Genomic DNA, 26655 nt, shown 5'->3' with positions numbered 1-26655 from the left:
ATTAGCTGTTACTAGATATGTGCCCTGGAACAGACTTGTGGACTTGTTTATCAAGTAAACATACTAATTTTTACTTTAAGTTAATACCAAACTGCAAGGAAACTTCCAGCTATGCTGTATACTTGTGGGAGGTGAAGATCTTAGATAATTTCACAGATGTCACTTTAAAAGGAAGAGACAGAATTAGTAATATGTGTGTTGTGCAGAGAGCTGCAATCCAACATTAGTAATCTATTCCTGTCATTCTCAAATAGAGGGGAAAGTAGGTTAGTAGATGGACAGGATGTCTCCACACAGCAACCACAGAATAAGCACCATGCCAGAATGATGAAGATATTCTTCACATACATAAAGTGCAATATATCTGCAACCCGCGATTTTTTGTAAGTAATCAAAGTAATTTTTATCCCTGTTATATAGATATATGTGTATATATATAAAATATGTTTACCAGTTGCACCGATAAGTTAAAAGGCTTTGTTTCAGAAGTGACTTCCCATATATCTCACCTTCTCAGTCATGATTATGTTAATTTTGAGGAAGGAATAACTGAAAAATTCGGCTAAGTTTGCACTTTAGTCTCTAAACTCAAGGTAGAGAGGGACGTTTTGAAATTTGCCAGGTCGGTGTTGGTGCCCACCTGGGAGCCCCAGCCTGGTGGTTGAAGCGTGGGTGAGGTGGTGGGCCTGGTAAATGGCTCCTGCCCGACTTCCAGTTCATCCGATAGGAGCTCCCGCTCCTCAGCGAAGCGGGTTTCGGCTGGCGGCCAAAGCCTTCTCCCTCGGGACATCAGCTTCTCCCGAGTGCCCCCGAGTCTCTGCCGCCGCACCGTCCTGTCCGGGACGCTGAGGAGAAGAACGCTGAGAAGCGGCAGGCGCCCGAGAGCCCCCGGAGACGCTGCCTGAACAACGTTCACCTGGACCGCACGGGGAAGAGCCCGCTCAGCTCCGCCGCTGCCGCCCGCACTCTCGCAGCAGCGGGCTGGGCTCGCCCCGCGCGGCCGCACGCCGGGGAGGTGCCGGGCGGCGCGGCCCCGGCCCTGCCGCGGCAGCCGCGCGTACCGTCTCCGCCGCCGCTCCCGCCCCCGCCGCCCCGCCCCGACACCACCATGGCCGTGGCGGCGGGGCGCGGGGGAAGGCGCGGCGGCACGGGCGGACCGCGCCGCCGAGGAAACCGAGACGGAGGGGAACGCCGCGGCCTCAGGGGAGCTAGCTCCGGCTGGGCCGGGGCGGCCAACGGAGGGCCGCCCGCGCCGCGGAAGGTGCGCGCTTGGGCAAGGCAGGGAGGTATCGCCGCGGGACAGGCGTGCACGGGGAGAAGGGTCAGCCGGCGGGCGGCTGCCAGGCGGCCCGGGGTCGGAGCCCGGAGGCGGGAGCAGCCGGCGTGCTCGGGCCGCGCGGCGCAGTGGGGCTGGGGCAGGTGCGTGCGCGGCTGGCGCCGCTCCCGCCGGCCGCCCCTGGGCGGCTCCGGCTCGGCGGGGCTCGGCTGGGCGCCGGCGGAGCGCGGCGCTCGCTCGGCTCGCGATCGTGTTTGCGCATGACCCCTCCCCGCCTGCGCCCTCCCCTCCCCTCCCCGGCGGCAGCGGCGGCGGCGGCGGGGAAGGTTGGCCTCAGACACAGGCGGCTGCTCGGCGGCGGCGACGCAGTGCAGAGGTGCGGGCAGGTTGCGCTGGCCCCGCGCCCCGTCTCTCCCGCGCCCCGCCTGCCTCCGGAGCTCGCTCCCAGCCGGCGGCCTCCCCGCGCCGGTGTCGGGCCGGCCCCCCGGCCATGAGCGCGGCGCTGGGTGTCCCCCCGCCGCGCCGCCTTCCCCGCCGCCCCCGGCGGCTGCCGGGCTCCAGGAAAGTAGCTTGATGAGTGTCCAAAGTAGCAGTGGAAGTTTGGAGGGGCCGCCATCTTGGTCCCGGCTCTCCACGTCCCCACCGAGCCTGCAGGGCTGCTCCGCGGCGGCGGCGGCCTCCCAGCTGCACGGCGCGCCGCCCGGCAAGCCGCCCAAGGAAGGTAACCAGCGCGCCGCGGGGCTGCGCGGGGGGCCCGGCCCTTGGGGAGGGGCCCAGCCACCGCCGCCGGAGGCCGGTCCCGGGCCGCTGGGAAGCGGCGGCGGGAGAGGCCGGTGCCCCCGGCGGCGGCGCGGGGTCAGCGCTGGGCCCGGTGGTGGTGAGCGGAACCTCGGTCGCTGGGCGAGCGGGGCCCCGCCGCCCCCGCCCGCTCGTCAGCGCGGCGGCGCCTTGTTACCCCCCGCGCCGGGCCTCGAAGGGGGACCCGCCGTGCTCCCTCCGTCCCCGGGCCGTCCGCCTGCCGCAGCCGCTCGCGTCTCCTCGGGCGGCCGCTCGCCGCGTCCTCCCCGAAATAGGCTCCCCTCCGCCAGCGGCTAAGTAGAAGTGCTGCGCCGGAGGATGCAGCCGCTGTTGCTGGAGGGAGTTGGGCACTTTTGGCATCATGGAGGTGGGAAGAGAGGGGCCGGAGGTTCGTCCCCGTGGGGAAAGCGCCCTGGGGGGCGGCCGGTTTTGCGGCCAGAAGTGACAGGGCGCCTTGCGGCCGCCACGGAATGACTGCAACTTTCTCCTGTCCTCCATCACGCCTTCGATGATAATATTTTTCTCCTCCCTCCCCTGCTCCTCCCCTCTTGTGTTACACCGACAGCGACAGCAGGGTGTTGTGGGTGTTTGCAGGGAATATCTGTATGAAGGTTATGAGCAAACAAGTCCCTTCGCTGTTCCCTTTCGGGTATTGTCTGCTTTTCCTCCTTGTGTTGTGTTGCCACAAGATGTAGCAGTTATACAGCTAGTGAGTTGCTCGGCGCTTTTAGCTAAAATAACTACTTGCTGAACGCCAGTTAGTGACGGAGGAGAACTTTTATGCACAGATACTTGCATACCGAGCAGTTGTATAATTTTAATTGATTTGCCCCAGATTAATGAGTACCATGTAGCATTTCTTGTAGCATCTGCAAAACGTCATCACCCAAGCAGGAAACTTGCTAACTTAAAATAGAAATAGTTGCGAAGATGGAGAGTCTTTGTTTTTTGGGTCTTCCTGTGGTTGCTTGCTTGTTTTTTGGGTTTTCTTGTTTTGGTTTTTTTTTTTATTTGGTTGATAAGCAATGTAGGGACTTAGTAACAGGGATTCGACATCCTGAAAATGTGTAATGCAGTCTGGTTTCTCCATTTTCCACACCAGTAGTTGTCAGACTTGTATCACTCTGTGTCACTTTTGCACACGGTCCTGCAGGTAGATTGACATGAAATGCTCTAGAAAATACCTGGGAAGGAATTATGGTATATGTTAAAGATGCTGAGTAAAGTGGCAGGCATTTTGTGCTCGTCTTCTCTGGGAAGCCAAAGCTGTTAGAAAAACCACCACCAGCAGCCAAATTCATACTTTTAAGTTTATTGAGAGCAGGTTTCTTCACTGTTGCAACTCTTGTTATGAATATACATGCAGGTAATATGTATATGTAGGATATTTTTGGATGTATTTCAAATACCTGCCATACAAGTTTGAAATTATTATTGCAATATAAATTATGTATCTATTTATTTTAACAAGAAATGGTGGTCCTCAAGAAGCTCTGTTGAGACAAGAGAAATATTTTTTGTGAAGCTCATTTTTACTATGATGATTATGCTATTTACATTTTTCTTTCTTACAACTCATGCTGTTGGATTTTTCTGGGTACTGGAATTTGCATCCTCCAATACAGATTATGGGTTAAAAGTAATCAAAACCTTGGTCTTTGCTTGGTACTGAAATGTGTTGTATTTGGATGGTGTTCCTGGGTTGCGTTTAAACTGTGTGTCCTCTCTTTGAAAATGAGCATAAGCTGCCATGCTTGGGTTCATGTTTTGCATTCATGTTTGTGGGATGTTTTCAAGGCATCTTACTTTATGTATATATGTTTTACAAAGAAATACCTTGCCAGAAATCAATAGGCCCTGAAATAAAAATACATTAGTATGTTCATAACATCGGCTTATGTATGTGAAAGATTGATGCCAGCTCAAACTATTAAACAGGGAATATTTGCAGATGGGAGCCTGGGCCATTATCAATTCTAAACTTGTGATACCTGGTGATGTTAATGGAGCTTGTGAGTTTTGGAGCAGTGCACAAGGCTGCTGGCCCATACTGGATCACAGCTGCATTGCTGCTGGTGCCAGTTTTGAGTGGGTAATATTTACTGATACAGCGCATTTGGCACTTCTTTCCCAGCCTGGCCTTCTTGTTTGTGGATTAAAATCCCTTTGGTTGGCTTTGGTGAGAGTTATGTCCCTGTTGCCTTTGGAAGTGCAGACCTTTACAGAGTGTACCACGTGTGCTGTGGTTGATCTGACCTCACCTATGAAGGCATGGTATCAGCTCACATGTCTCACATTGGCATTTGAAGATTCTGGTTTATTAAGAACAGAAACCCTCAGTACCTTGATTTAGGAAGTTCTAATAATGTTTTTGGAATCTCTAATAAGAAAAAAGCAAAAAAGGAAAGTTCTGGCATATAAAACAATTGCACAAACATGTTTTTAAAAAAAGGCAATATCTTGTCAGTATCAAGACTTGGAAAAAAATGGGTGAAATTAGAGGAAATAATATTTTTAAAGTATTTTCATCTTTTAAAATGCGCTGCAACATTTTCCATTGGATGAAAAAATTGGGTGAAAATTTTCCATTTTCCTTCTATATCTTGATCTAGAGTGGCCTCATGACTTCACTGTATTGATTTAAATTTATGTTTTGAGGTTTTAAAATTAAAAGACTGGGATGGACTTGAATACAGTTGCAGCTGTACACTTTTACTGTATAAGAACTATCTCTTGTTTGCATTTTAGTGTAGCTTGTAAATGTCTGTCATTCTGTCGGTTGTTTTATATTCCCATAACTTATGTGTGGTATATGTGGTCACTTAAGAGCTCTGCACTAGATGTTATCAGGAATTTAGGAGGACTGTTATGTGGTATTATTTTACATACTGTATGTGTGGTTGTGTGACTAAATCTTGTGCCATAGCTCACATAATTGCAGTCACACAATTTCCTGCTTGAAGTTTCTTTACTTTTGTCTGCTTTATGTGTTTAACTAAAAATATTAAAGCACATACCTGCAAAGTGCTGTTTTGTAAATGGAGAATGTTCAGACCAGTGCTGACAAGGCAGGGTTGGAAGAGTTTCCAAGAGATTGCCTTGCCTTGAAAGGGACTGTAAAGATCATCTAGTTCCAACCCCTGCCATGGGCAGGGACACCTCCTACTACACCAGGCAGCCCCATTCAGCTTGACCTTGAGCACTTCCAGGCATGTGGCAGGTCCAACTCCACAGCTACTGGAGGGTCAGCCTGTTCCAGAGTCTCACCACCCCCAAGTAAATAAATTATTCCTAATATCTAATCTAAATCTACTCTGTATCCATTTAAAGCTGTTGTCCCATGTCCTGTCCCTTCATGCTTTTGTAAAAAGTCTCTGTCCAGCTTTCTTCTAGCCCCCCCCCTTTAGGTACTGGAAGGTGCTGTATGGCCTCTCCTGGCTGAACAACCCCGACTCTCTGAGCCTGTCTCCGTAGCAGAGATGCTCCCGCCCTCTGACAGACCCCAGGAGGTCTATGTCCTTCATTGATCTCCAGGTGGGGTCTCAGCACAGCAGAGTAGAGGGGCAGAATCCCCTCCCTTCACACTAGAGCCATGATGCTTTTGGTGCAGCCCAGGACATGGTTGGTTCACTGGGTGGTGCTGCAGTAGTGTCTGGTAATTAAGCATAATGCTTTGTAAGTTATTTTTTGTGTGTGCTGTTGGCTTTCAATACTCTGCTAAAAGCAAAATAGAATGCCAAATAGAACTTTGAATTAACACAACAGAAATGCAAATTTCAGTCCAAATTTATATATGATGGCAAAATGGTAAATAAACTTATGCCATGTATTTGACAATCTTTGAAGGAGTTATTTTGTATGGGTAGCAAATTTTGTTGGTGACTTTTAACTAAAATTTGATAAATGTGTTTTTAGGGTTTGTATTTATTGTTACCTAAAATGTGATGATGGTAGTTGTGTGTCTGAGCACAAAGGTACAGTTTATTTCCTCCTTATGTTTCCAGTCTAGAAAATTCTTCTACATGCCAGGTTGTATCTGTATGCTACATACAGTACAGTAGTCCATGAACATGAAAGCAACCTGAATTTTATTAAAACTTCCAGGGTTGTTGTTTTCTGTTGTTTACATGTAGTGTAAAACCTCAGCTACTTTATTTGCTTTAACAGGAAGTTCTCAGTAAGCTTGTTGGCTTTTATCATTCAACTGTAGATTTAAAATTTTATGGGTTTGGCCGGTTTATCTGGGGGCAGAGAAGAACAGGAACACTTTTTGTATTTAAAAATGATGGCATATTTTTACTCAGAATGAGCACAGCAATCATAAAAGGTTATTTAGGCTGGCTGTAGCATGAGAAGGTGTTGTCTGAGATTAATGTTGTGCCAGTGATACACACAAATTCTAGCTTGTGATATTATTGCTGGTTTTGTTGAAGATGTGATTCTCATAGTAAGCTGATGCTTATGCCAAATTCTTTGGAGATCTTCTAGCATGTCCAAATGAGAAATGGGAAAGAAAACATTTTTTAATACAAATCATTTTTTGAATCTGGTTTTCTAAAATGCAAGTGCTGTAGCAAATAGTAAATTAGTTCTTGGCCAGCTATTTTGTTTTAATTCTATTTTATTCTACCTGGAATAGAATTTCCCATTAACCTCTTCCATTTTAAATTGAGAGAGGGAATTGACATACGGACAGGATGTTTATATTTATTATCTCCATTCAAGTAAAAGAACTTGTTATTTCTCTCATTCTTTTTTTTTTTCCCCCTCTGTGCTTTTTCTTGTTTGCTTTTTTCTTTCAGCAAGTAATTTTTTTCTCCACCAAGCTGAAGTAAACTTGCTTGTTAGTAATAACTGTAGTCTGCAGTTAGTATTGACTTTTCTTCGGATTTTCTTAGAGCCTGATAATCCTAAATGACTGCAAAATATTGTTGTGACTGCTGGGAAACGCTACCATATATATGTGCATCATGAGCAAAGTTAGTTCTATAGAATTTTGCTATCTTATTATGGAAATATGACAGGCTTAAATAGTCCTTTATGCTTTTTGTGTTCTTGGTATAAGGTTGTGTTTTGAAGTAGTACTTGCTCCCAATCCATTTACTCCCATACTAAATTTTTTGCTTCCATGCTGAGCTTTTTTTCACAAGAAAAAATGTTGAAGTTAGTAAATTGTTTTTATGCACTAGAGTAGTTCTTGAATTGTAGCTAAAAAGCATAAAAGCACACAAGTGGGAGGAAGAAAAGCTTTATAAACTTCTTTCTGTTTGGTTTGGTGTGTTTCAGTAATAAAAGAGGAAAAGGCAGATTTGGGTTGCCAAATGGCTCTTAGTGGGTATGAAGGTGGGTAGAGGAAGAAGAGTGGCCAGGGTTTCTGTTGAGAATGCCAGTACTTCAGTTATGATCGTTGGAGAGCAGTTAAACAGAAGCTGGCCACCATAATATAACTCAGTTTTTCAGGTGTTGCAAGTGGAAAACTTCTAATAGTTGCTGAAAATAACAAGAAACGAGTACTGCACTTTAAGTTCAGTACTTAAGGACAAAGTTCTCTAGGAGTAGGGAAGCATTAGTGAGCATCAGAAGGTATTTTGGATCCTACATTTCCCATCATCTTGACTCCGTCCTTATTGAGATGCTCTGTTTGGGGTAGGAAGTAGGGGTCTGCTTCCTTCCTAGGCACCTTCTCTCTGGAGGTCTTACTCCTTTCTTTCATTCCTGAGCAGAGCAATGGGATATACTAGCAGAAAAATCTCGGCACCTAGGCTTTTCCTGGGGAGGATGTGGTAGGTGGCAGGAACATGACTGCTTGTAAGTTTTAATTCACCTCAAATTTAGTCTTGGAAGAAGGGAGCAGAAGGTCTTAAGTGAAGTTGGACATGCTGAAGATGCTGGGGGAAGACTGGGACTGTGCGACCCTTTGGGATGGGTCCGTGCTGGAGGGATTCACTGAAATCAGAGTGACTGTATTATTAATCATGACTTAAATCAGTGAGCAGGAAACCCTGATTAAATAATTGTTTTTAATTTTATTTTGCATTTGTGCTTAATTATTTTTCCTAAAGAAAAGTTGATTCTAATTGGTCTAATTTGATCATACCTCTTGCTAGGCAGGAGGGGACACATCTATATGCATTTATTTAAGGAGTTACACTGCTTAGATTCTTAATGTTTAAGAAATGTAATTCCCCATGCTTTAGAGAACTTTTAGCTAACTTTGTTAGTTAAATAAAGTGAATTCTAATTGTGCTACGTACATAATAAGAAACAAATCTATCCAAATGTGCTTTGCATTTAAACCAGATAAAGGAGAATTGTCTCCTTTAGTAGTTTGTGAAATGAGTAAATTACTTCCAGTCACCGTGCCTTGCGAAATTCGGAGTTAATAGATCAAATCCAGTCACCAGTCCTTCGTGCTCATCATTTGGAGGAGAAAGCCAGGCTTTCCTGCTTTCTGAAAAAGTTGTTGGTTGCTCTTCAGCAGTTCTGAGTAAACCAACTGCTGAAGTGGTTGAGCAAACAAAAATGGCCAAAGCAGTTGCTGGTGAAAGCTGATCAAGTGCTTCAGAACTGCAATTCTGGCAGCTCACCCGCAGCTTCCAGTGGTGTGATGGTCTGTCTCCCAGCAGAGCATTCAAGTTTATAATGTTTGAATATTTTTGTCTTTTATGAATTTAATAGATTGTGAACTTTAAACCTCACCGTAGATTCTTATTGCTCCAAGCTTTGATTAAACATTTGGTGTTGAAGCATATTTTTAAAATACACAAATAAGAAAAATTGCCTGCTTTGTGCTCAATAGCTTTAGCTGGAAAGGCTCTGAAGCTGACAGCTGTCCTCCAAGGATCTAGAGGGACGGCTAAGTAATTGTTGAGTGACTGCACAACTGCAACAGGAATCTGGTCACTTTAGAGTGGGAAAGTTAATTTACTGGAGCTTTTAGGTGAAACTGGGCGTCATGGAGAAGGACTAGGGCCACCTCTGCTTGCTGAGAGGTGGCAGCAGGAGCATTAAGCAATGTATCTCACCTCATCATATCTGCAGTTTTAAGTAGGTGGAAGCTTAAGGCTGCAATGCTTTCTTTATAATGTCCTTAAGAACAAAGCAGTCTGAACTTTGTATTTTGAGAGATGGGGATGGTAGTAGGAAACTCCAGAGTGCCTTTTACAGGAAATGAAGCCTGACCATAGTTATTGGATTGAGGAGGACTAGATTCCATTTCTATGGACTTCTAATAGATCTATACCTCTAAGAGAAAAATAACTTTTTTTGAGGAATAAAGGAAATCCTGATGTTTTTAGAAAAATACATTTTATGATGTCACACACCCCTAGACTTTAAGATATTTAAGTTTGTAACTACCTTGAACTGAAAGATGTGTAGATACTTCAAACACTGTGTCTTGCAGCTGTAACTCTTTTATTGGGTTTTTTTTTTTTTTTAATAAGTAAACAGACTTCTGAACTATATGCTGAAGGGCAAGAAATTGGAAAGTAATCTTACAAATAAATATATGAATTTCACAAGTCCTGCAAATCTGAAACAGTATAATTTAGATCTTGTTCTTCCCAGTGTGGGACTGTGATGTTCTTAGGACAGTGTAGATTGACCAGCAGGGATGTTTCCCATTTCTGTTCTCCACCATGAAACTCTTTGGCCTCTTGGTTCTATGGAGACAAACTCAGATAATGCTACAAGTAGGATTTGTAATACTTCTTTTTTTCACTCCTGTGGCTTAGACTAATCCAACCTGTACACTGCTTAGCTGTATTTGGTAAATACTGTTTTTTCTTCTAGTTTATGCTATGTTCTTATAGGTTCCACAGTTTTGTCCTTAATTTTGCAACAGTACTTCAGCCAATTTTAGTGTGTATCCTAATCCCCTCTTGCTAACTACTTTGCTTCTCAAGGATGTTAATGCCTTTTCTATTTCTTAGATTATTCTTAGTAAAAGTGAAGAGAAAAGTAGTGTCCTTTAAGAAGTTGATATTTTCATTATAAAGCAATCGAAAATAAAATCCACACATTATTAATACTAATAACTTTAACATCTGTAGAACAGTAAAGAGTGGTGGTGGTCTAGGGAATGTGATTATTTTTATAAAGTAAGTTTTTTTATTTTAACTGGTTTTTATTTTAACTGGTAGAAGTGATTATAAGGAGTAGTTTTATTGGTATTACTGGGGTTTTTCTTTGTTTTTTTTTTCAGGGCTTTTTGGCAGTTCAGTTATTTCTTGAGCTGGTGGCAGTTTGAGAGTGGTTGCTGTATCTTTCATACATGTTTTAGGAGCTTCTTGATTATTAAATTAATGTCATGGTTTAGTTTCAGTAGTTTTGGTCCCAGTACTAAGGTTTGGTAAGAGGCTCTCTTGTAAGCTCTCCACAAGTTTTAACTTTGAATAAAGTGGAGTAATACTTCTTAGAGACTTGTGTTCTTAATCTTATGAAGGGTCATTATAAGGAGTGGAATTTTAATATTTTAAAGTTACAAGTGGGATTCAAATAGAAGTAGTTCCTGAAGATGCAGGTATAGAATTTTTAAATGAGAGTTAAAAAGTAGTTTCTGCTGTGCATATTATGGCCTCAGTTTGCTTTTCTGAAGTTCCTTGCTTATTGAATTTACTTGTACAATCAGATTGCATATTGCCTCTTTGTAATTAAATTGTATTATTAAATGATTGTGTTACAAATAATGCTTAAGAGGAATTACACCAAAATTCAAACTCAGAAGCAAATGTCATGTTGGTCTTCCTTGTTAGGCGGTATTTTGTATTCTGCATCCGTGCATGATTTTTTTCTCAATTGCTTGCTTGATACATGCTACCATATCCAGAACATGCAAGTGGTTGCTATTAAGGAAGCAGCAGTTTTCTATGTATTTTCTAGTCCTGAATGTACACATTTTTATATATACACAAACCATTTTCTCAGTGAACTGTTTTATCATTAGGGATACTAATGTTGCTGTTAGGACCCTCCATTTCACAAAGCAGTCTCATAAACAAGCTAAACTTACGCAAAAATTTCAGCTGCTTTTTAGTAAAAATGTTCTAAACTCCTGTTGTTTATTACTACATACCTCTTAAAAACTTGTTTCATTTTTTCAAATATGTAATTTTGTTCAATCTGATGATGATTGCAGATGGTACAAAGATTGGCATCTGGATTAATTATGCTAGTTTTGCCATATCATAAGTTTCAGTTTTTGGTATTGTTTGCTTTTAAGCAGAAGAACAGAAACATGTAAAGTTCACAACAGCCCGGTTGTGTATTAGATGATATATTAATCCTGTGTTTCTTGTGTTTTCTCCCTGTTTCTTATACTTGCAACATAAATCGTAATTTGGGTACAAAATAGTGAAGCTATGACAATGAAATCTCCAGAGAATTATCCTAATAGTGGCAGGGTTTGGCTTTTCCCCCATGTTGTGTGATTACTAGTTGACCTGATTTGTTCTCTTGGCTAAATCACAACGTGCTGTTTTCTGAGCCTTTCACTTGTTTTTTTTCTTCCAGAGAAGTGCAAACAACAGGCACCAGTCTCTGCCAGTGTCTGACACCACCTTCCTACTGTTTCCCTCAAATCTTTCTCTTCAAGTTTGTTCAAAAGAAAAAAAAAAGAAAATTTTCAGCTATTTTTACTGGTTTTTTGTGTTTTCTTCTTGTGGCTTTAAAATCCCATCTTTCTAAGGGAAGCAAGCAATGAGGCAACAATACCAGTGACTATCAGAAGTTGCAGAATTTGGTAGTATGCCACCATCCCTACTGCCCCTGGGTGGGATGTGTGCTCTCTCCTACACCACCAGGACACTCAGCCTGCCTTCTCCCACTGCCAGTTTCCCTTCCTGACTGGTGCTGGACTGCACAGGTGACCTCCAGTACCATCCTGCTTCTCCTGTGCTTCTCTAAGCAGTGCTCCTCCTGCTCAGTTTTCATTTGTGCATGCTGTTGATATTACTGGTGGGAGGGCAGTCTTTAGGTGCAGGGAGTCTGTGGGTGCAGTAGGAGCAGGAATCTTCTGGATCTTTGACCTCCCACACTCCGCTGGAGATGTGCTCAGTGAGACTGTGGCCCAAGGATGTGCACAGGAGTCTCCTCCCTTGTCCTGCAGCACATCTCCATGCAGGAGCTCTCCTGCTTAGTGCTGGCAGCAAGGGCAAGTGCTTTGTGCACTTAGGATTTTGCACTGTGTCTAGGAAGACTGGAGAGGCATGAATGCTTGTTTATCTGAGGAGTCAGAGTTCTCACTGACCACAGTTACCACTTGAGGAAAGGTGAAGTCCATTTTTAAGGTTCTTGTAGGTAATAGTTCAAATGAGAAATAGCAGATGTTATTAGTGTTTTTTTCAGTCTTTAATGAAATTGCTTATGATTTTTCAGGTTAAAGTTAAGACAGGTTGTTCCAAATGCTTTTTGTTACATCCATTGAGTCATGGAATTTATTTGGTGCATTGTATCAATGTTCCAAAGATAGTGAGTGGAAGAGCTTATTTCTGAAAAAGAAGCCATTTTTAGTGGAGTTTTCTCATTTGGTAAATAATCTTGTTGGTATGTAGTACTCACAGAAGAGCATTTTGTTGTGTGAACGCAGTAGATTGAAGCAGTGACTCAGTGTTTCAGGTAACTACCAAAATAGGTAGCATGACTAATCTATTAGGGATGGAAAGGGTTTCATTAGAGACTAGACTGATTTTATTTTAACAGTTAGACCCAAACCTGTCCCGTGTACTCACTTATTTGTGTTGCTGTTTGCTACCTTGTACTTAGAAGTTTTCCTGTGGTTAGACTTTATCACATTCATATTTACTATGGCACTGCAGGAGCTGAAAGGGACCTCGCTGCCAGCTCTGGGGACATGTGATGTGTTGGCCCTGCCCGTGGTGGTAGCTCCTGCTGGGCACAGGCAGGGTGAGCTCAGCCTGTTAGTTCTTCAGAGACCTGCTGCTGGTGAAACTCCTTACTGCTGTGTTTTTATTCAATTGCTTTGAGTAGTGCTTAAGTTGTTGTCACTGAGACAGCTGGCTAGAGTGGCAGTCTGGGGTGGGGAGTGTGGTGCGTGTGGCAGATACCCCCATGCACCTGGAGATTTGTTAGGGCCTTGGCTGTAGGGCAGCATCTAACAGTAGGGCAGTGGTCTCATTTGGACTGTTTGTATTTTCTTCCTGATGGAAGTAAGCCTGGTCTGGTTCTGGGGCCTCTCTTAAGTCCATCATCTGTTTGGTGATAGATGTATTTGGTTTTAAAGCATTTTTCATGTGATTAGCTGGTGCCTAGTTACCCCAAAGTGGATCAGTTGTGTTAAGTGTGCACCAGATAAAAGGCATCCCAGTTTATCAGATGTTGGTAAGGTGTGCTGCTGCCTTCCAGTAGCATGGCCTGTTCTGTTTCTGTTAAGTTGGCTGCAGGAAGCAGGCTTCACAAAGCCTGCTTTGACCATCCAAGGGATTCATGGTACTCCCCTGCCTCTGGTGTGACCTATTTGAAGGAGAAATCCTGCTTTATCTCCTGTCAGATGGGGAGGAGAGGTTGGATCACTCTTTCTGTTGCTAAAATTATGCCTACAGTGGTCCACAGAAGGCAGTGTAACATCCTTGTCCCTTGAGAATAAAAAGGCAGTAGCACTGTGAGTGTTCAGGTGCTTCTGCATGGTGGATGATGTTAATTACAGATGAGTATTTTTACTGGTGTCTTGAAGTATGTTTTGAACATATACCTGAAAATATTATTTTGATTCTCAATTTGTGATATCAAAGACTTATAACTCTGCTCTTTCCTAATTTCTGGTTGCCCCTAAGGCTTTAACTGCATTTTTGAAGTTTTATTCATATGATTGCAGACTGTGTTCCACGAGGTTCGCTTAGCCAGCAAGATGGGCACTTCTTAGGAAGGGACTGTGTTGAAAGGAATGAAAATCCCTTGGTTTTTTTCTTCTAAAACTTGAATGAAAGTGATAGTAAAGCAGAAAAGAAAGCTGGTTTAAAATTAGGCAATGAGCTTTGGGTAGGAGAAATGGCTGTAATGCAAATTTCTTTAATGATAATGCTGAGCAAAACTAAAACTGAATTTTTGACAGATGATTACATAGGATGTTTCTTTGTGTGTGAACTGAGTGGGTTTTAAATTTTTAAAAATGTTCAGTGCTCAAAGTTGCAACTGAATTCAGAGTATACTGTTGGTATCAACAGGCTCTGTAGCTGTGCTGTAACGAGTAAAAAGCTTGAAATATTCCCTCCCCCCTCATAGCCTTAAACTTAATTTTTTACAGATTCATGTGTCATTTCATGTAAGTCTTTTTTTTCCTCTATCTGTAGAATGGGACCAATGCTACAAGGTCCCACAAAAATGTAGGTGTAGTCATTAACATGTCAGCTCTGTGTGTGTGTAATTTGTCTAGCCATATTCTGAGTCTCCTTCCTACAAGGGACCTTGAGGAAATGGGTTTCTTCCTGTGTTCAGTGAAACCTGGATTGTTTAAGATGTAAATTAAAAAACACCAAACCAATGTTTGGTTCCAACCTGATGGAGCAGTAGCTGGGTGCTGTCTTCTCTGAGCACCATCTAGACAGGGTGCCTCCACGAGAGCACAGTGAGCCATCTCCCAGGTAGCATGGCCTGCTCAGCATCCTGCACAGGATCCCTGTTGCACAGGCCCTCTGGTGGTCTGGTGGTTTGTGCTAAATCTTGTGATTCTGCAGTCTAAATATCTTAATATATGTTAATTTAGTTTTCTTTTTTTGTGGTTAGCTGGTGCTTAGTTACCCCAAAGTGGATCAGTTGTGTTAAATGTGTGCCAGATAAAAGACATCCCAATTTGTCAGATGTTGGTAAGGTGTGCTGCTGCCTCCCTGCTATGCTGTGTGGGCCATACAGGTATTTTGAAAAAGGAGGAAATCAGTGGTGTTACTGGAGGTTAATACCTTTTTCTTAAAATGCTGTAGTGCAAAAGACAAAATATTCCATGTATCTTGTAATTACAATTAGTGGTGAATTTATTGTCCTAGTTTAATCTTAGAGGTGTAATGAGCTTTTTTTTCATGTTGGATGTTAAAATTGTATGGAGGCTCATGTTCTAGTTGATCGCAGTGTAATAAGTGAAATAGATTAATATATTTGGAAATACTGATGATTTGCTTTTTTTTAGTTTCTTATTTAGAACGTGTTCCTTGCCACGTAACAGCAAAACCAGTAGAGATTAAGAGTTAGGTACTGCGGTCAGCAGTTTGTCCTGTGTGCTCCAGGGAGCAGAGCACTTGCCTCGAGGGTCAGTGGGCTGTCTGTTCTTGGGAGATTTTGAAGATCATGAGGGTAGAAGTAGCAGTAGGAGAAATAAGGAGATTAGGAAGTTCAGGGAATTAACAACTGAAATACACTTCTCTTGACACAAATGCAGCTTTCAGATACTAAATGACTGGTATTGTAACTCAGAAAAATAAATTTATTCTATTAAATTGTTGAGAGGTTTTGGCCTGCCTCTCTACTTTATGGGTAACTTCAAAAAATTTATTTGGGGGAAAACTGCAGCATCTTGTATTTCTTCCTTCAGAATTTACTTTTTCTGAGGAGGGTGAGAACCAAAAGCCCTATGGGAAGAGACATTGCTTGCTCTGTTCCTGCTCAATAGGTGACCTCTGCTTTTAACTTCCTTTCCACTCCTTCTTCAGATAGCAGAAGCTACTGTTTGTTTTTGATATGTGCAAAAGGCCTGTGCCATTTTAAATTCTTGCAGAACAGCCATTTCGTGGACACAAGTGTTTAGAGCTCTAGGTTTGCCTCCTTATAACTGAATACTGCAAATAAAATTTGCTGTACTTTCTGGTATTTCTCTAGGTAGATGTTTCTTCAGGACTGCTCCTGGCTTTTAGTCCTTTTCAGCATAGAAATAAATAGAGGGATGGAATGTGGTGAGCCTTTTGTTCAGGGTGGTGTGATTTGAGAGTATCACAGAACGGGTGTTATCTTATGACCTGTTAGTCTGCATCACCAACAAGTGACCCATGAACTTGCAGTGTGCTTCTCCCTGCTTGCTGCCTCTTCCCCAAGGGGACAGGGAGCGTCTGGTTTTGGCAGCAAATGAAGCTGAAATGGGCAGATTCTGCTGCTCTCTTTCTGTTTGGATACCTTTTACAGAGTTGCCTGGAAGCAAGAGTAATTGCTGCACATTTCTCTACACAGATGAAGAGGGAGATGTAGAGATAGGCAGGCAGCACGTCACCTGCGTATGTGCAGCCCAGGCTGTTAGTTTTTATCTCTCTTGACATAATGTTGTGTTTGAGGCAGATGTTTGCTACGTAGACAGGCAGTCTTTCAGTGTTCTGCCACAGATGTCTTGTTAACTTTGGCCAAGACAATAGGTGCTTTCTGAAAAATATAAACAGGCTTTTCTTACCTTATAGGGGGATTGCAAGCATAAAGTTGTATGTGCATTGCGTATCTGTTTATTGTAGTAGGAGTGGTACAGTGTAATACATCAACATTTATAGTGCTCTATAGGACACTAGCCAAGGACTTGTTTTACTTTTGATTGACAAAGGCAACCCAAAGGAATGCCATCATCTTTTTTTTTTTACTTGTCTTCTAACTTTGTAGCATACGGTCATAAAGCAAAGTATTTAGTGGCATTTTTTCTTAACCAGAACATTGATTTTGACTCTGAAGAAAGAAAAGTTACTGCTTTTGACCTTATAACTATGTAGTAAATATTCCCTTTCCAGGAAAAAGCTGCATGGAACCTAGGTAGGATTGTTTAAGGCCTTTTGGGAGATTTTAGAGAGGTTAGGATCACATTCATGCATGCACAGCCTATAGTGGTCGGAGATGACAAGAAACATGAGGTGGATGTGTTAGCTGGCTATCCAGTTGCTGCCAAAACTGACAGTTGTCCGGAACAAAACTTTATTAAAAGCACTTTAAAAGAGAGCTTTGTATCTCTGATTATTCCGTCACTGTAGCAGATGTTCAAATCAGATGCTGTCATTAAAAATGAGTTTTCCTGAAGATGCATTTGTTTTTCAGTATCAGTCTATTTGCTCTAAACGGACTAAATGCTTAGAGCAGTATTTTAGACAGCGAGAGTTAACTAAACCTGGTCTCTGTTACCACTTTCTTTAGCAATGAAGAGTGCAAAATGGTCAGTGAGAACTGCCTTAACAAACCTATTTTTTTCTCTTTCTTTGTAATATTCAGGCCCTGGCAGCTTGCTATTAAGGGATGGAAGTTGGCGTTGTTGAAAAAACACCAAAATCCTTCTGCCAAATCAGAACTTGCTCTTGGTAGTTCAGAATAATATAGAGAACAGTTGCAAGTGAGGAATCCAGACCTTTTAAAAAAGCAAGTAAATGTGACACTTGGGATGATATAGCAGCAAATTTCAAAGAAATGGATGCCATTCTTTGCCATGAACGTGTTCAGGATTATCACCTGTGTAGTTTGTATATGTTCAGAGTGTTGACTTGTCAGGCTTGTTCTGTATGTGGCATTGTAGCCAACAACTTGAAATAATACTTGGCTTTAGCAATTTTTTATTATTTAAACTATTAATTGTATGAGTTTAGAATAGGCTTTATAAATGAGGGCATTTCCAGAAGGATACTGTTGATACTTTCTCAAGTGGTGTTTTTTTGGTAGCAGGTTTTCTGTTTTATTGATACAGGAGGACTTTCATGATGGGGAAAGGTATTGCAGACTGGGATTTTGACATAGGAAGTACACTCTGATCTTGCCTAACTCAGTACTGTTTGTAAGAGCCTAAAGGCATTACTGGACAAGGACAGTGATTTTGGATGTGGGGAGTTATTCTTCCAAGTGGACTGTTCTGCTGTGGGGCACAGCATGTGTTTCTGTTCCAGTGCCCATAAACTGATCTATTGAATTCAGTAAAGGTGTGCAAAGGAGAGGAGAGAATACAGTGATACCAGTCTTCAAAGTGTAGCTTCCTAAGTGCCATTGAGGGGTGGCAATTCCAGACAAACAGCTTTTGATCTGTTAGTAATACAGAAATATAGAATCATCAGTGTTGGAAGAGACCTTCAAGATCATGCAGTCCGACTATTAGCCTAGCAATATCATTGAAGCCATTATATATCACTCAGATCCAGACACTTCTTAAACATCTCCAGGCCTGGTGAATCCACCACTTCCCTGAGCAAGTTATTCCAGTGCCTGACTACTCTAAAAGTGAAAAATAGGTTTCTCATACTTAATCTGAATTTCCCCTGTCTCAGTTTAAGGCCATTTCTTTTGGTCTTTGAGTGATGGGGTCCCTCCTGAGCCTTCTCAAGACTAAACAACTCACTTGGCCATTCCCCACAGCACAGGTTTTCTAGACCTTTCACAAGCCTTGTTGCCCTTTATTTGACAGGCTCCATCACCTCAATGTCCTTTTTAAAGTGAGAAGCCTAGAACTGAACACAGTATTCAAGGTGTGGCCTCACCACTGCTGAGTACAAGGAGAAATACACTGTGTGTTCTTTCAATTGTTGTGTGCCCCTTCATTCCCTTCATTCATCACATGAAGCATTATTCAACAGACTCAGGAAGGACCTTGCCGTGGTTCTGTTGCTCATAGCAGTGTTTGCTATGCTAACGCTTCCTGTACACAATGCACATGAAGTTTTATTGAAAGGCTGGGAAATGGATAGATAGATACCATATTGAATATTCTGTTCTATATCTTATTTTCTCTTTATTAATTAGTTCATACTTGCCAACTCCTATCCCTGATATTAAAAAAAAAAAAATCCTGCAAAAATAATGGCATCATAGTTTCTGGGGCAAGATGAGAGAAGTTTGATTGGTGAAGGATTCCTTCTAGAATAGCTGCCAGAAAGAAAATCTGGCTGAAAACTGACCTGTTATATGGTTTTACATGCCAGTTAAAACTAAATGTTGATTCATTTTCTGAATAATGAATAAAATTGAAATGAGACACAGCATACCATTGTTTCAATGAGTATTGTGAAAAAAGTAGCTTTCAGACCATCAGCATCATTAATTTAGATTTCAGTCTTGAAACGTGTCATAGGCATAAAGGTTTTACCATTTTTTATGCTTAGATATAATTTTTAAAGGTGCTCAGTCAGTTGTGGCTTTTTTTTCTTCCTTTTCAGGTCTTTCTCTTACATTACTGTTTGTCTTTCTTGGGTACTACACTGCACCTCAAACAGGTTGTACTTACACCTGTGCAGTTGTCTGTGGAATCGAAGGAAAGTGTAATTTCTTGTATGCATACATAGGGGAAATACCGTCACTCAGAAATTCCTGAGAATTCTTTATTGATTCAAGCTTTACTCTTGAGCCAGGTGTGTCTTTCAGGCAATTCAGTTGTACTTCCAGGGGGTAGGATTGGTAGAGGAACTGGTCAGAAGTGAGGTCTTGCCTAGGACAGGGTGGCATGCCAGGTTTAGCCCCAGTTACAATAGAGTAGACCCTGGGGATTTGTTGTCCTCTGTTGTTTGAATCACTTGCTCCCTGAGCTCTCAACAAGCCATTCTGAGCTACCATCCTTGTGGCATATACCCACTCACATGAGTATGTTGTTGGCCTTTGGCCAAATTAAAGCATTGGTAGGCAACTTGTAAATTCATCTCTGCCTCTGCTGCCTACAGCCATCTGATGAGACACATAATCCTCAAGAGATCCCTAGAATACAGCACCTAGCTGAAGGCAGGGAGAATTAAACGTTCTTAATTTGTTAGCCACAAATGTCTCCTAGCTGGTCTGGAGTTGGCCCAAGTGCTTTATTCATAAGTCTTTTTTTCAAGGTGTTGGCAGGGGTTCCCTCAGGAACATATTTCTCCATAACTCTCTTCTCTTTTCCAGGTTGTTGGCCACAAAATTGAAATCAAAAATTGGCAGCACAGACGTGAAGTCTTAAGATCGTTACAGTTTTTTTAACGTTAAAGAATTGATTTCTGTTATAGAATGATTAGCAGAAAATTACTTATCTATCCAGCAGCGAAAGTTTTCTTTATTTTAGATCAAATTTCTGGACTGTTGAACTGTTGGGAAAAGCGAAATAAACAAGGTTTAAGAGCTACTGTAAATTTTAAAATATTTCCGCAAGGAAATAGACTGCTGCATCTTGGGGACAGAAGGGACTTGGAATATTTTCCTGTTCTGTGGGCACTAGAAGAATTAATTTTGATTAACCCAGCAATCTGTCCAAAATACATTTCCTTGTCAACTTTTTAGTCCATGGGAAATTGGTTCGAAGTTACTGTGTTTGGGGATATTTTTTCCACATCAGAAAAACCTTTAATTCTCTGCTTAGTATTTTAATATGTATAATATTAGTCAAAAACTGCAGTCTTTTTGTGTTCATAGGAAAGGGTTTTTTTCTTATACTTTTAGATTTTCCACAGTTGTGCTTTTTTAGGCTAAAATTTGGCAGTTAGATTATTTCCCTCCCACAGGTTTTATGTAGACCAAAGCCTGATCTGTCTGCTAATTATCTGTCTTTTACCCCTCAGTCTCCTTTAGATTAATAAGAAAAGCCTGTTAAGTTCACCTAGGTACCTTAGCAGTGGTAGGGGGGTGTCTGCTGTGTTATATGCTTCAGTGTTCTCAGGTGCTGAGAAATACTGCATTTTTACTGTGCTTTAAAATGACTCTTGATTAATTAAATGGATTCTGTTTTTTCTTTACCCTGGGCTTCGATATGTCTCTCTGTCATTAGGATTTTCTTACCTTTTATGATCTTTTCAAGAGGCTAGTTTCACTTGAACATCAGGATATGTTTTTATCCTTTCCTGTTTCATCTACTGCCACTGTTAGTTTCAGATACAGCTAAGGTTTTCAACTTGAATGTAGTACCTTGAACTTTTTCAGATTACCTGTTGTTTGGAGGTTATAGTAGCTACATAGTCTTCTGTAAAAGAAGTTAATCCTATTCCTTGGGAAGTCAATGCTTTTAAGCATTTCTAAACTCCCAGGTTAAACTTTGTCATGAGTAATCTGTAGCTGTTAAGTATTTTGGAAGAGCTGTAACCCTGGGGCGTTGGTAAGTAGTGTCCTCTAGGCTTTGGATTGTCTGGACATAAATATAGTTCTGGGATTTTGTTTTATTTGCTTTGCTTTAAATCTCAGAGATTGTCTCTTTTTCTCTGCCCTACTGACTGCTCGTTTCAATTCAGTGGGACCTTCTTGATGTCAGGATTGTGATTACCATTGGATGTGATGTACTTCAAAGGCTTCTGCTAAGAACAGGCTGTATTTTTGCTGTTACCTTGAAATTGAACTCTTCTCAAATTAAAACTGCTTGGCTTTATGCAATTATACTAGCATCTCAACTTGATTTCTTAGCACATTACTCATTTTCAAGGCTGTTTCCAGTTCTGTTCTCTGTGATTCCCAAAACACACAGTGGAAGAGAGACTATTCAAGACATGGTTTTGCAACACAGGTCAATTTTGTGACTTTGTTATTTTGTTTTATCAATTTCTCAACCCCGCTGCCCAAATGTTCTGTTTTAAATTGAACAGGTGTTATTTTCCAACTTAGAAATTAAGATTTCCATTCATTCCATACAGTTTTATGTTAGTTGGTTTGTCTTGCTTTTTCACTTGGCCAAACTCATATTTTAGTGCTCCCTCTATTCCTTGACTGACAACTTGTCCTGGGTCACTTTATTCTCCAGTGGCTTTTATAAAGCACTGAAAGTATGATCTGGAAGAGACCCGAATCAACGTTTACCTGACAACATAACAGTTTATTACCAAATTCTTTGTTTTATTTGAGGCAGAAATATTAGCTTCATTTGTCTATTTTCCTGGAAATTAAGAAGTCCTTTCTGGTTGGTTCTGCAGTAAGGTAAACCCAGACTTTCAGAAAGATAGGAAAGAAGGAAGTTGAGTGCATAGTTTGATTGATTTGGTTTTGGGTTTGGTCTGGGTTGGTTTTTTTTCCCTAAAGGAAGCAAGAGAAGGGCTCAATTGAAAGGAAATACATGTGGATGCAGATAGGTATCTTCATGTTGGTGAATGGACAACGGTAGTTATGTGGCTTCATTTTTAAGAGACTGCTTAAGGGTTTAAAAATCTGGGCTTAGTAATTTTCTGTAGTCTGTTCTGCATTTGATATTTTAAAGCATTTCTTTTACCTTCATGCTGGTAAATGGGTATTCTAGAATGACAAGAGCTATCATATTCAATTGTTATGAAGTTAAATTATTGGAGCATCAACATAGTGGATGGGATTAAACCATATTTAGGATATTCCAAATTGAAATAAACAATTACTTAAGGACTTCAAGGATTGCATTGCAGTGCTGTTAAACAGTGGTTTCTATATCTGGAGTTGTTACTATGCTTGAAGTCTGGTTTGATATCTTTAAAGGAATCTTGATGAAAAAACAGATAAGGGAGTTAGGGCGGAACCCCCCCACCCCTGCTTTCCAGGCTGCTTTTCCTGCTATTGAAAAAGTGTACGCTGCCTCTCTGCCTCCTTTTTTGCCCCTTGCCCTTTTAGCTGGCTATTATTTAGAATTCCTGTTCTAAAGGATGCTACTGCCATTGAGGAGGACTACATGGCGCCAATATTATCAACCTTAATGTGAAGTTTTCCTAAAAATACACAGAACTGCACAGAACTCTCATACTGTGTGCGTTACCATAAAATCTGAGTGCCTACTAGGAGCTCATCAGGAAATTCAATTTACATTTGGGCTATTGTTAAACTGTCTTTTTCTATTCAACAGATAGGTCTCTGTGTTGAAGTATTTTTCTTTGGCATTAAAAGCTATATGCATATAAATGCATTAAAGAAACCAGACCAAACCAGTTTGGCTTTCACTTAAGTGAAAGGTGGTTTGTGCTGGCCTTGAATTCAGGAGAAGGGGGCCTCAATCTAATCTGGAGAGTTGTTCTAAGAAGAATTTGGCTTCTGCATAATGAACTTTATCTTCATTGTAGAAAGCTGACAATGTGTGAAGCTGTTGATCTTTCTTCATTTCAAAGCTGTAATTGATGGCCAGATAATAAGAGTCAATTCAGGGTAATAAGAGAGTCAAGGATAAATACTGAGTTGTGGAGCTTGATTCCATATTTAGTGGAAAAGAAAAATAGTCTCATCTGTCAACCCTTTGTGTTTGGATCTGCAGTGCTGTTCTGTGTCGTCTACCAGTGTTCAAGATAGAGGTTGTAGTACAAGAGTATCACAAAAGATGTCATTTTAGAAGGTGAATAATTGCAGCTGCAACTCTCTGCTAAGCTTTTTCTCCTAAAGTATCAATTTTATTGAGGCCTGAGCAAGTACTTGGTTAAATAAGTGGATCATTTGCAAGTGTTCATGTATTTGGAGGGTGTAGAGCCTTGGGATACAAGTGTAATTGCATGTCACTGTTTTTTGGTCACTAGTTCTGAAGTGTTCTAACTACCATGGAGAATTCTTTGAGCCTTTACTTTACCTTTGCTAAGGTACAGTGCCCTATAATCGATTATACCAAATGCCATGAAAAAGGTTGCAGATTGCTTCTCCAGCTTAGAACTTTGACTTTTGATATACCCCATTGCTTGAGAAATTCTCAGAGGAATTTGGAGTTTTTAAAAAAAAATCTGCTAAAATTGTCCTTTTCATGACAAGGTGTCTATATATATAATATTAGTTTTAGAGTAGAGGCTGTCTATCAGTCTGACAAAATAATGTGGAGGATACCACCATTCCCCAAAAATACAAAAGTGAGAAAATGTTGGTAATTAAAAAAACCAAAAAAAAAACTATCAGAAGAAGCATCCAGAATCTGTAGAAATAAAGAAGTGCAGTTTTTTAGGACTCTTCCATGAATTTCAAGTGGCCCTCCAGGTGTTCTTTGGAATATAGTACAAGTTTGTATGGCAAGTGGGTGGTAGCAATGCCAGTCTTTCCTTCAGCATCATGGTAAATGTGCTGTAAGTACTTGTGTAATGTGGTTGGATGTCCCTTGAGTTAGTGAGCTGCCCTTCAGGTGTAGGAATGTGTAGGACATTAATTCAAATAAGAAGTCTAGGTATATTTTCCGGACTGTAAGTTATGTCAGTCTTGTTGGTAGCAAGGCATTCTGTGAGCAGGAGAGTTTATAAAGTCTAATGCTTAAAAAAACTTATATGTCCCTTAAATTTAATATGTAATTTTCATAATTAAAAAAAAAAAAAGTCCCTCACATGAAATGCTTTAAAATTGCCAGTACCTTTAAAAGTAGGTAACTTGCGCTGAGAACTGAAGGTACAGAGCTGCTTGTTCTTGATGTATGTTTGGATGTGGATGGTGTATTTAAATTACACCATGAATGAGGAAGGCAGTTCTTGGGATCCTTCCTGGGATTTCTCTCTGTGGAAATAAGGTTTGAGTCCAGCTTTTCTGTCTTGTCCTTTAAATCACAAAGATAGCAGAGTCCATGTTGCTTTTCGGTTTTGAATATTTAACAATAACAAAACCCAAACTAAAATAAACCCCCTAACATAATAGCAAAAAAACACTTCAGCAGAAATAGTGAAGCAAATGCAGTGCATTCATTAGTGCGTGTAGGCTCCAAAATTTGAGCAGAAAAAGAAAGGGTTGTATTTTATCTGTGCTGTGGGTTGCCCCTTTATATGCTACATCACCATTCTGACCAGTGAGTTAAGTCAGGGATACTGATCCCCTTAGTGCATTAGTATCTAAACACAGATAGAAGTAGAACTTCAGATGAGCCTTAGCTATCCACAGTGACTATTGCTTTCCCACATTTCATAAAATAAACAATGTAAGGTATGGTAGTATCTATTTCTGTAATGTACCCATGGTTTTGTAATTGCTGGAGTTACATCTGTAATTTTAAGTGATCACTGAACTTTTGTGGTCAGTGCCTATCAAATAGGCTAATAAATCAAAATATTGCTTCATTAAATGGTTTACTTTACTAAAGTAAAATGCTTTTTTTCAGAGTGGCATGTACTTAGAAACTTCTGCTATTATAAAGCAAAATAGTAATAATTTAAACTTTTCTGACAAATCTGTTGTGATTAATTCCTTATGCTTTTTCAGAGTAATACTTTCCCATTAAGGTATGGATTATATCCATACATACCGGGAAAGATATGCTGAACATATCTGCTAAAAAAAAAATACATCCTTACTGCACAGTCCATTAATGTAAGAAATATTTTTTTATGTGTATAAGAAGTGTTCAATTTGTTGTAGAAACCCTTGAAAGCAGTACACAAGCACAATTTAGGGAGCAAGAGTTTGAAGAGGATTCCTGATTGTCATGCACTCAGCATACATGTATATACTCAAACAGTTTTAAATCCAGGGAGTTTACAATCTAAAGGATATAGAAATTGGAGAAATTTTTACTTGGCAAGGTCAGTAGCAGCGTTACAACTGCAGAGAAGTCAGCTGCAGTTTCAAACTGTGTAATTCCCCAGTGTTGTTGGAGAAGAGTCCTCCAGCTCTATGTATGGCTACACTTGGGTGTAGTAACAAAATGTGGTATCTCCAACCTGCCATTCATGGTTTGATTTTTCGGAAGATGCTGCCACAAACACATTTCCTGAATGTTTATGTCTTGGTGTGATTTTCTTCCATTGGAGGAGGTCTGTTAGCAGTTCCCGTGGTAAAGGAGCGCTGACGCCTCACTTGCTATCATCTGCCTTCCTACAGGAGCAAGGGCAACTTGAATTAGCCAAATAGTAGTAGTGCTTTCCCTACCAGAGGGATTAGCTCTATGGCCAGGAGTGGCCAAAGTGTCAGAAAGATCTGTCTAGGGCTTGAATGCTGAAGATTTTGAGATACCAAAGAGTCCCATAAGAAAGTGTCTTTTCACTTACTAATAGCAAGGGAAAAGCTACATTGATGCATTGGTTAGAATGTTAAGCTGATGGGTAGAGCTTTATAGCAGCAGTTAAACTTTGAAAACTAGTTTTGACAAAAAGAGAATTTCAAAAGCTTTTTTTCATGGCACCGTTCTTTGGTGAACTGCTGTGTTGTCCTGTGGGACTGAAAAGCACCAGCTTGTTGTGTCTTAGTTGGAAAAAATTGAGGCTATTTTACTATGCGGTACTTGAAGGATGTGCTATTACAATAGTGCATTAAGACTTCAACATGAAATATCTTATTTAAAAAAAAAAAAAACAACTGAAATGTTTCCAATTGAAGAAAAACTGAATGTTCAAGTAGTTAAAAAGGTAAAAACACAGAATGCAGTTTGTGTAAATACAAAAGACTTATTTGTCTACATCATCTTTCAGACTCATTAAACAGCCACAAGTGATTTAAATACAAATTAGGAAGCTGCACATCATGTTGCAGCCTACTCATGTAGGCTGAGCTCATCAGAAACTCCTTTTGTTCCTCCATTTCCTTCCACCTTACTTTCCCTGCAGATGCCAGCAGCACTGCTTTACTCCATTTACAGGGCTCTCTTGAAGCCATCACCTCTGCAAGGGTCTCTGTTATTCTTGGTTCCCTTTTTATTGCTGATCCTGCTCCTTTTTTCTCTGACCTTTGGACCTCCATGTAACACTGCATTCCCGTGCATGAGTTGCGGACTGCAATCTTACTTTCTGATTTTCCATTTTTTCCCCTGTAATTCCTGCTCGTTGATCTTTGACACTGACAGTCTAACATTTAAA

At 41.1% G+C, this 26655-nt stretch overlaps 1 protein-coding gene across 5 annotated transcripts in view; it reads left to right on the top strand.

Moving 5' to 3' along the window:
* The first annotated feature begins 1099 nt into the window (after positions 1-1099).
* Positions 1100-26655, top strand: part of TLK1 (tousled like kinase 1) — a 68171-nt gene continuing 42615 nt past the window's right edge. For 3 of the 5 annotated variants that reach the window (XR_014616322.1, XM_084209648.1, XM_084209649.1), the window contains exon 1: positions 1560-1997. Coding sequence is in view for 2 of the 5 variants with exons in the window: in XM_084209648.1 (XP_084065774.1) it covers positions 1850-1997 (148 nt within the window). In the remaining 3 variants the exon portion in view is untranslated. Of the gene's footprint in view, positions 1262-1559; positions 1998-26655 lie in introns of those variants that run through there. The other 2 variants (XM_084209650.1, XM_084209651.1) reach the window with 2 other exon arrangements.

Source organism: Fringilla coelebs, assembly GCF_963513975.1.
Source record: "Fringilla coelebs genome assembly, chromosome: 7".
Classification (NCBI taxonomy): Eukaryota; Metazoa; Chordata; class Aves; order Passeriformes; family Fringillidae; genus Fringilla; species Fringilla coelebs.
The sequence above is the reverse complement of the archived record's forward strand: the minus strand, read 5'-3'. Positions and strand labels throughout refer to the sequence as shown.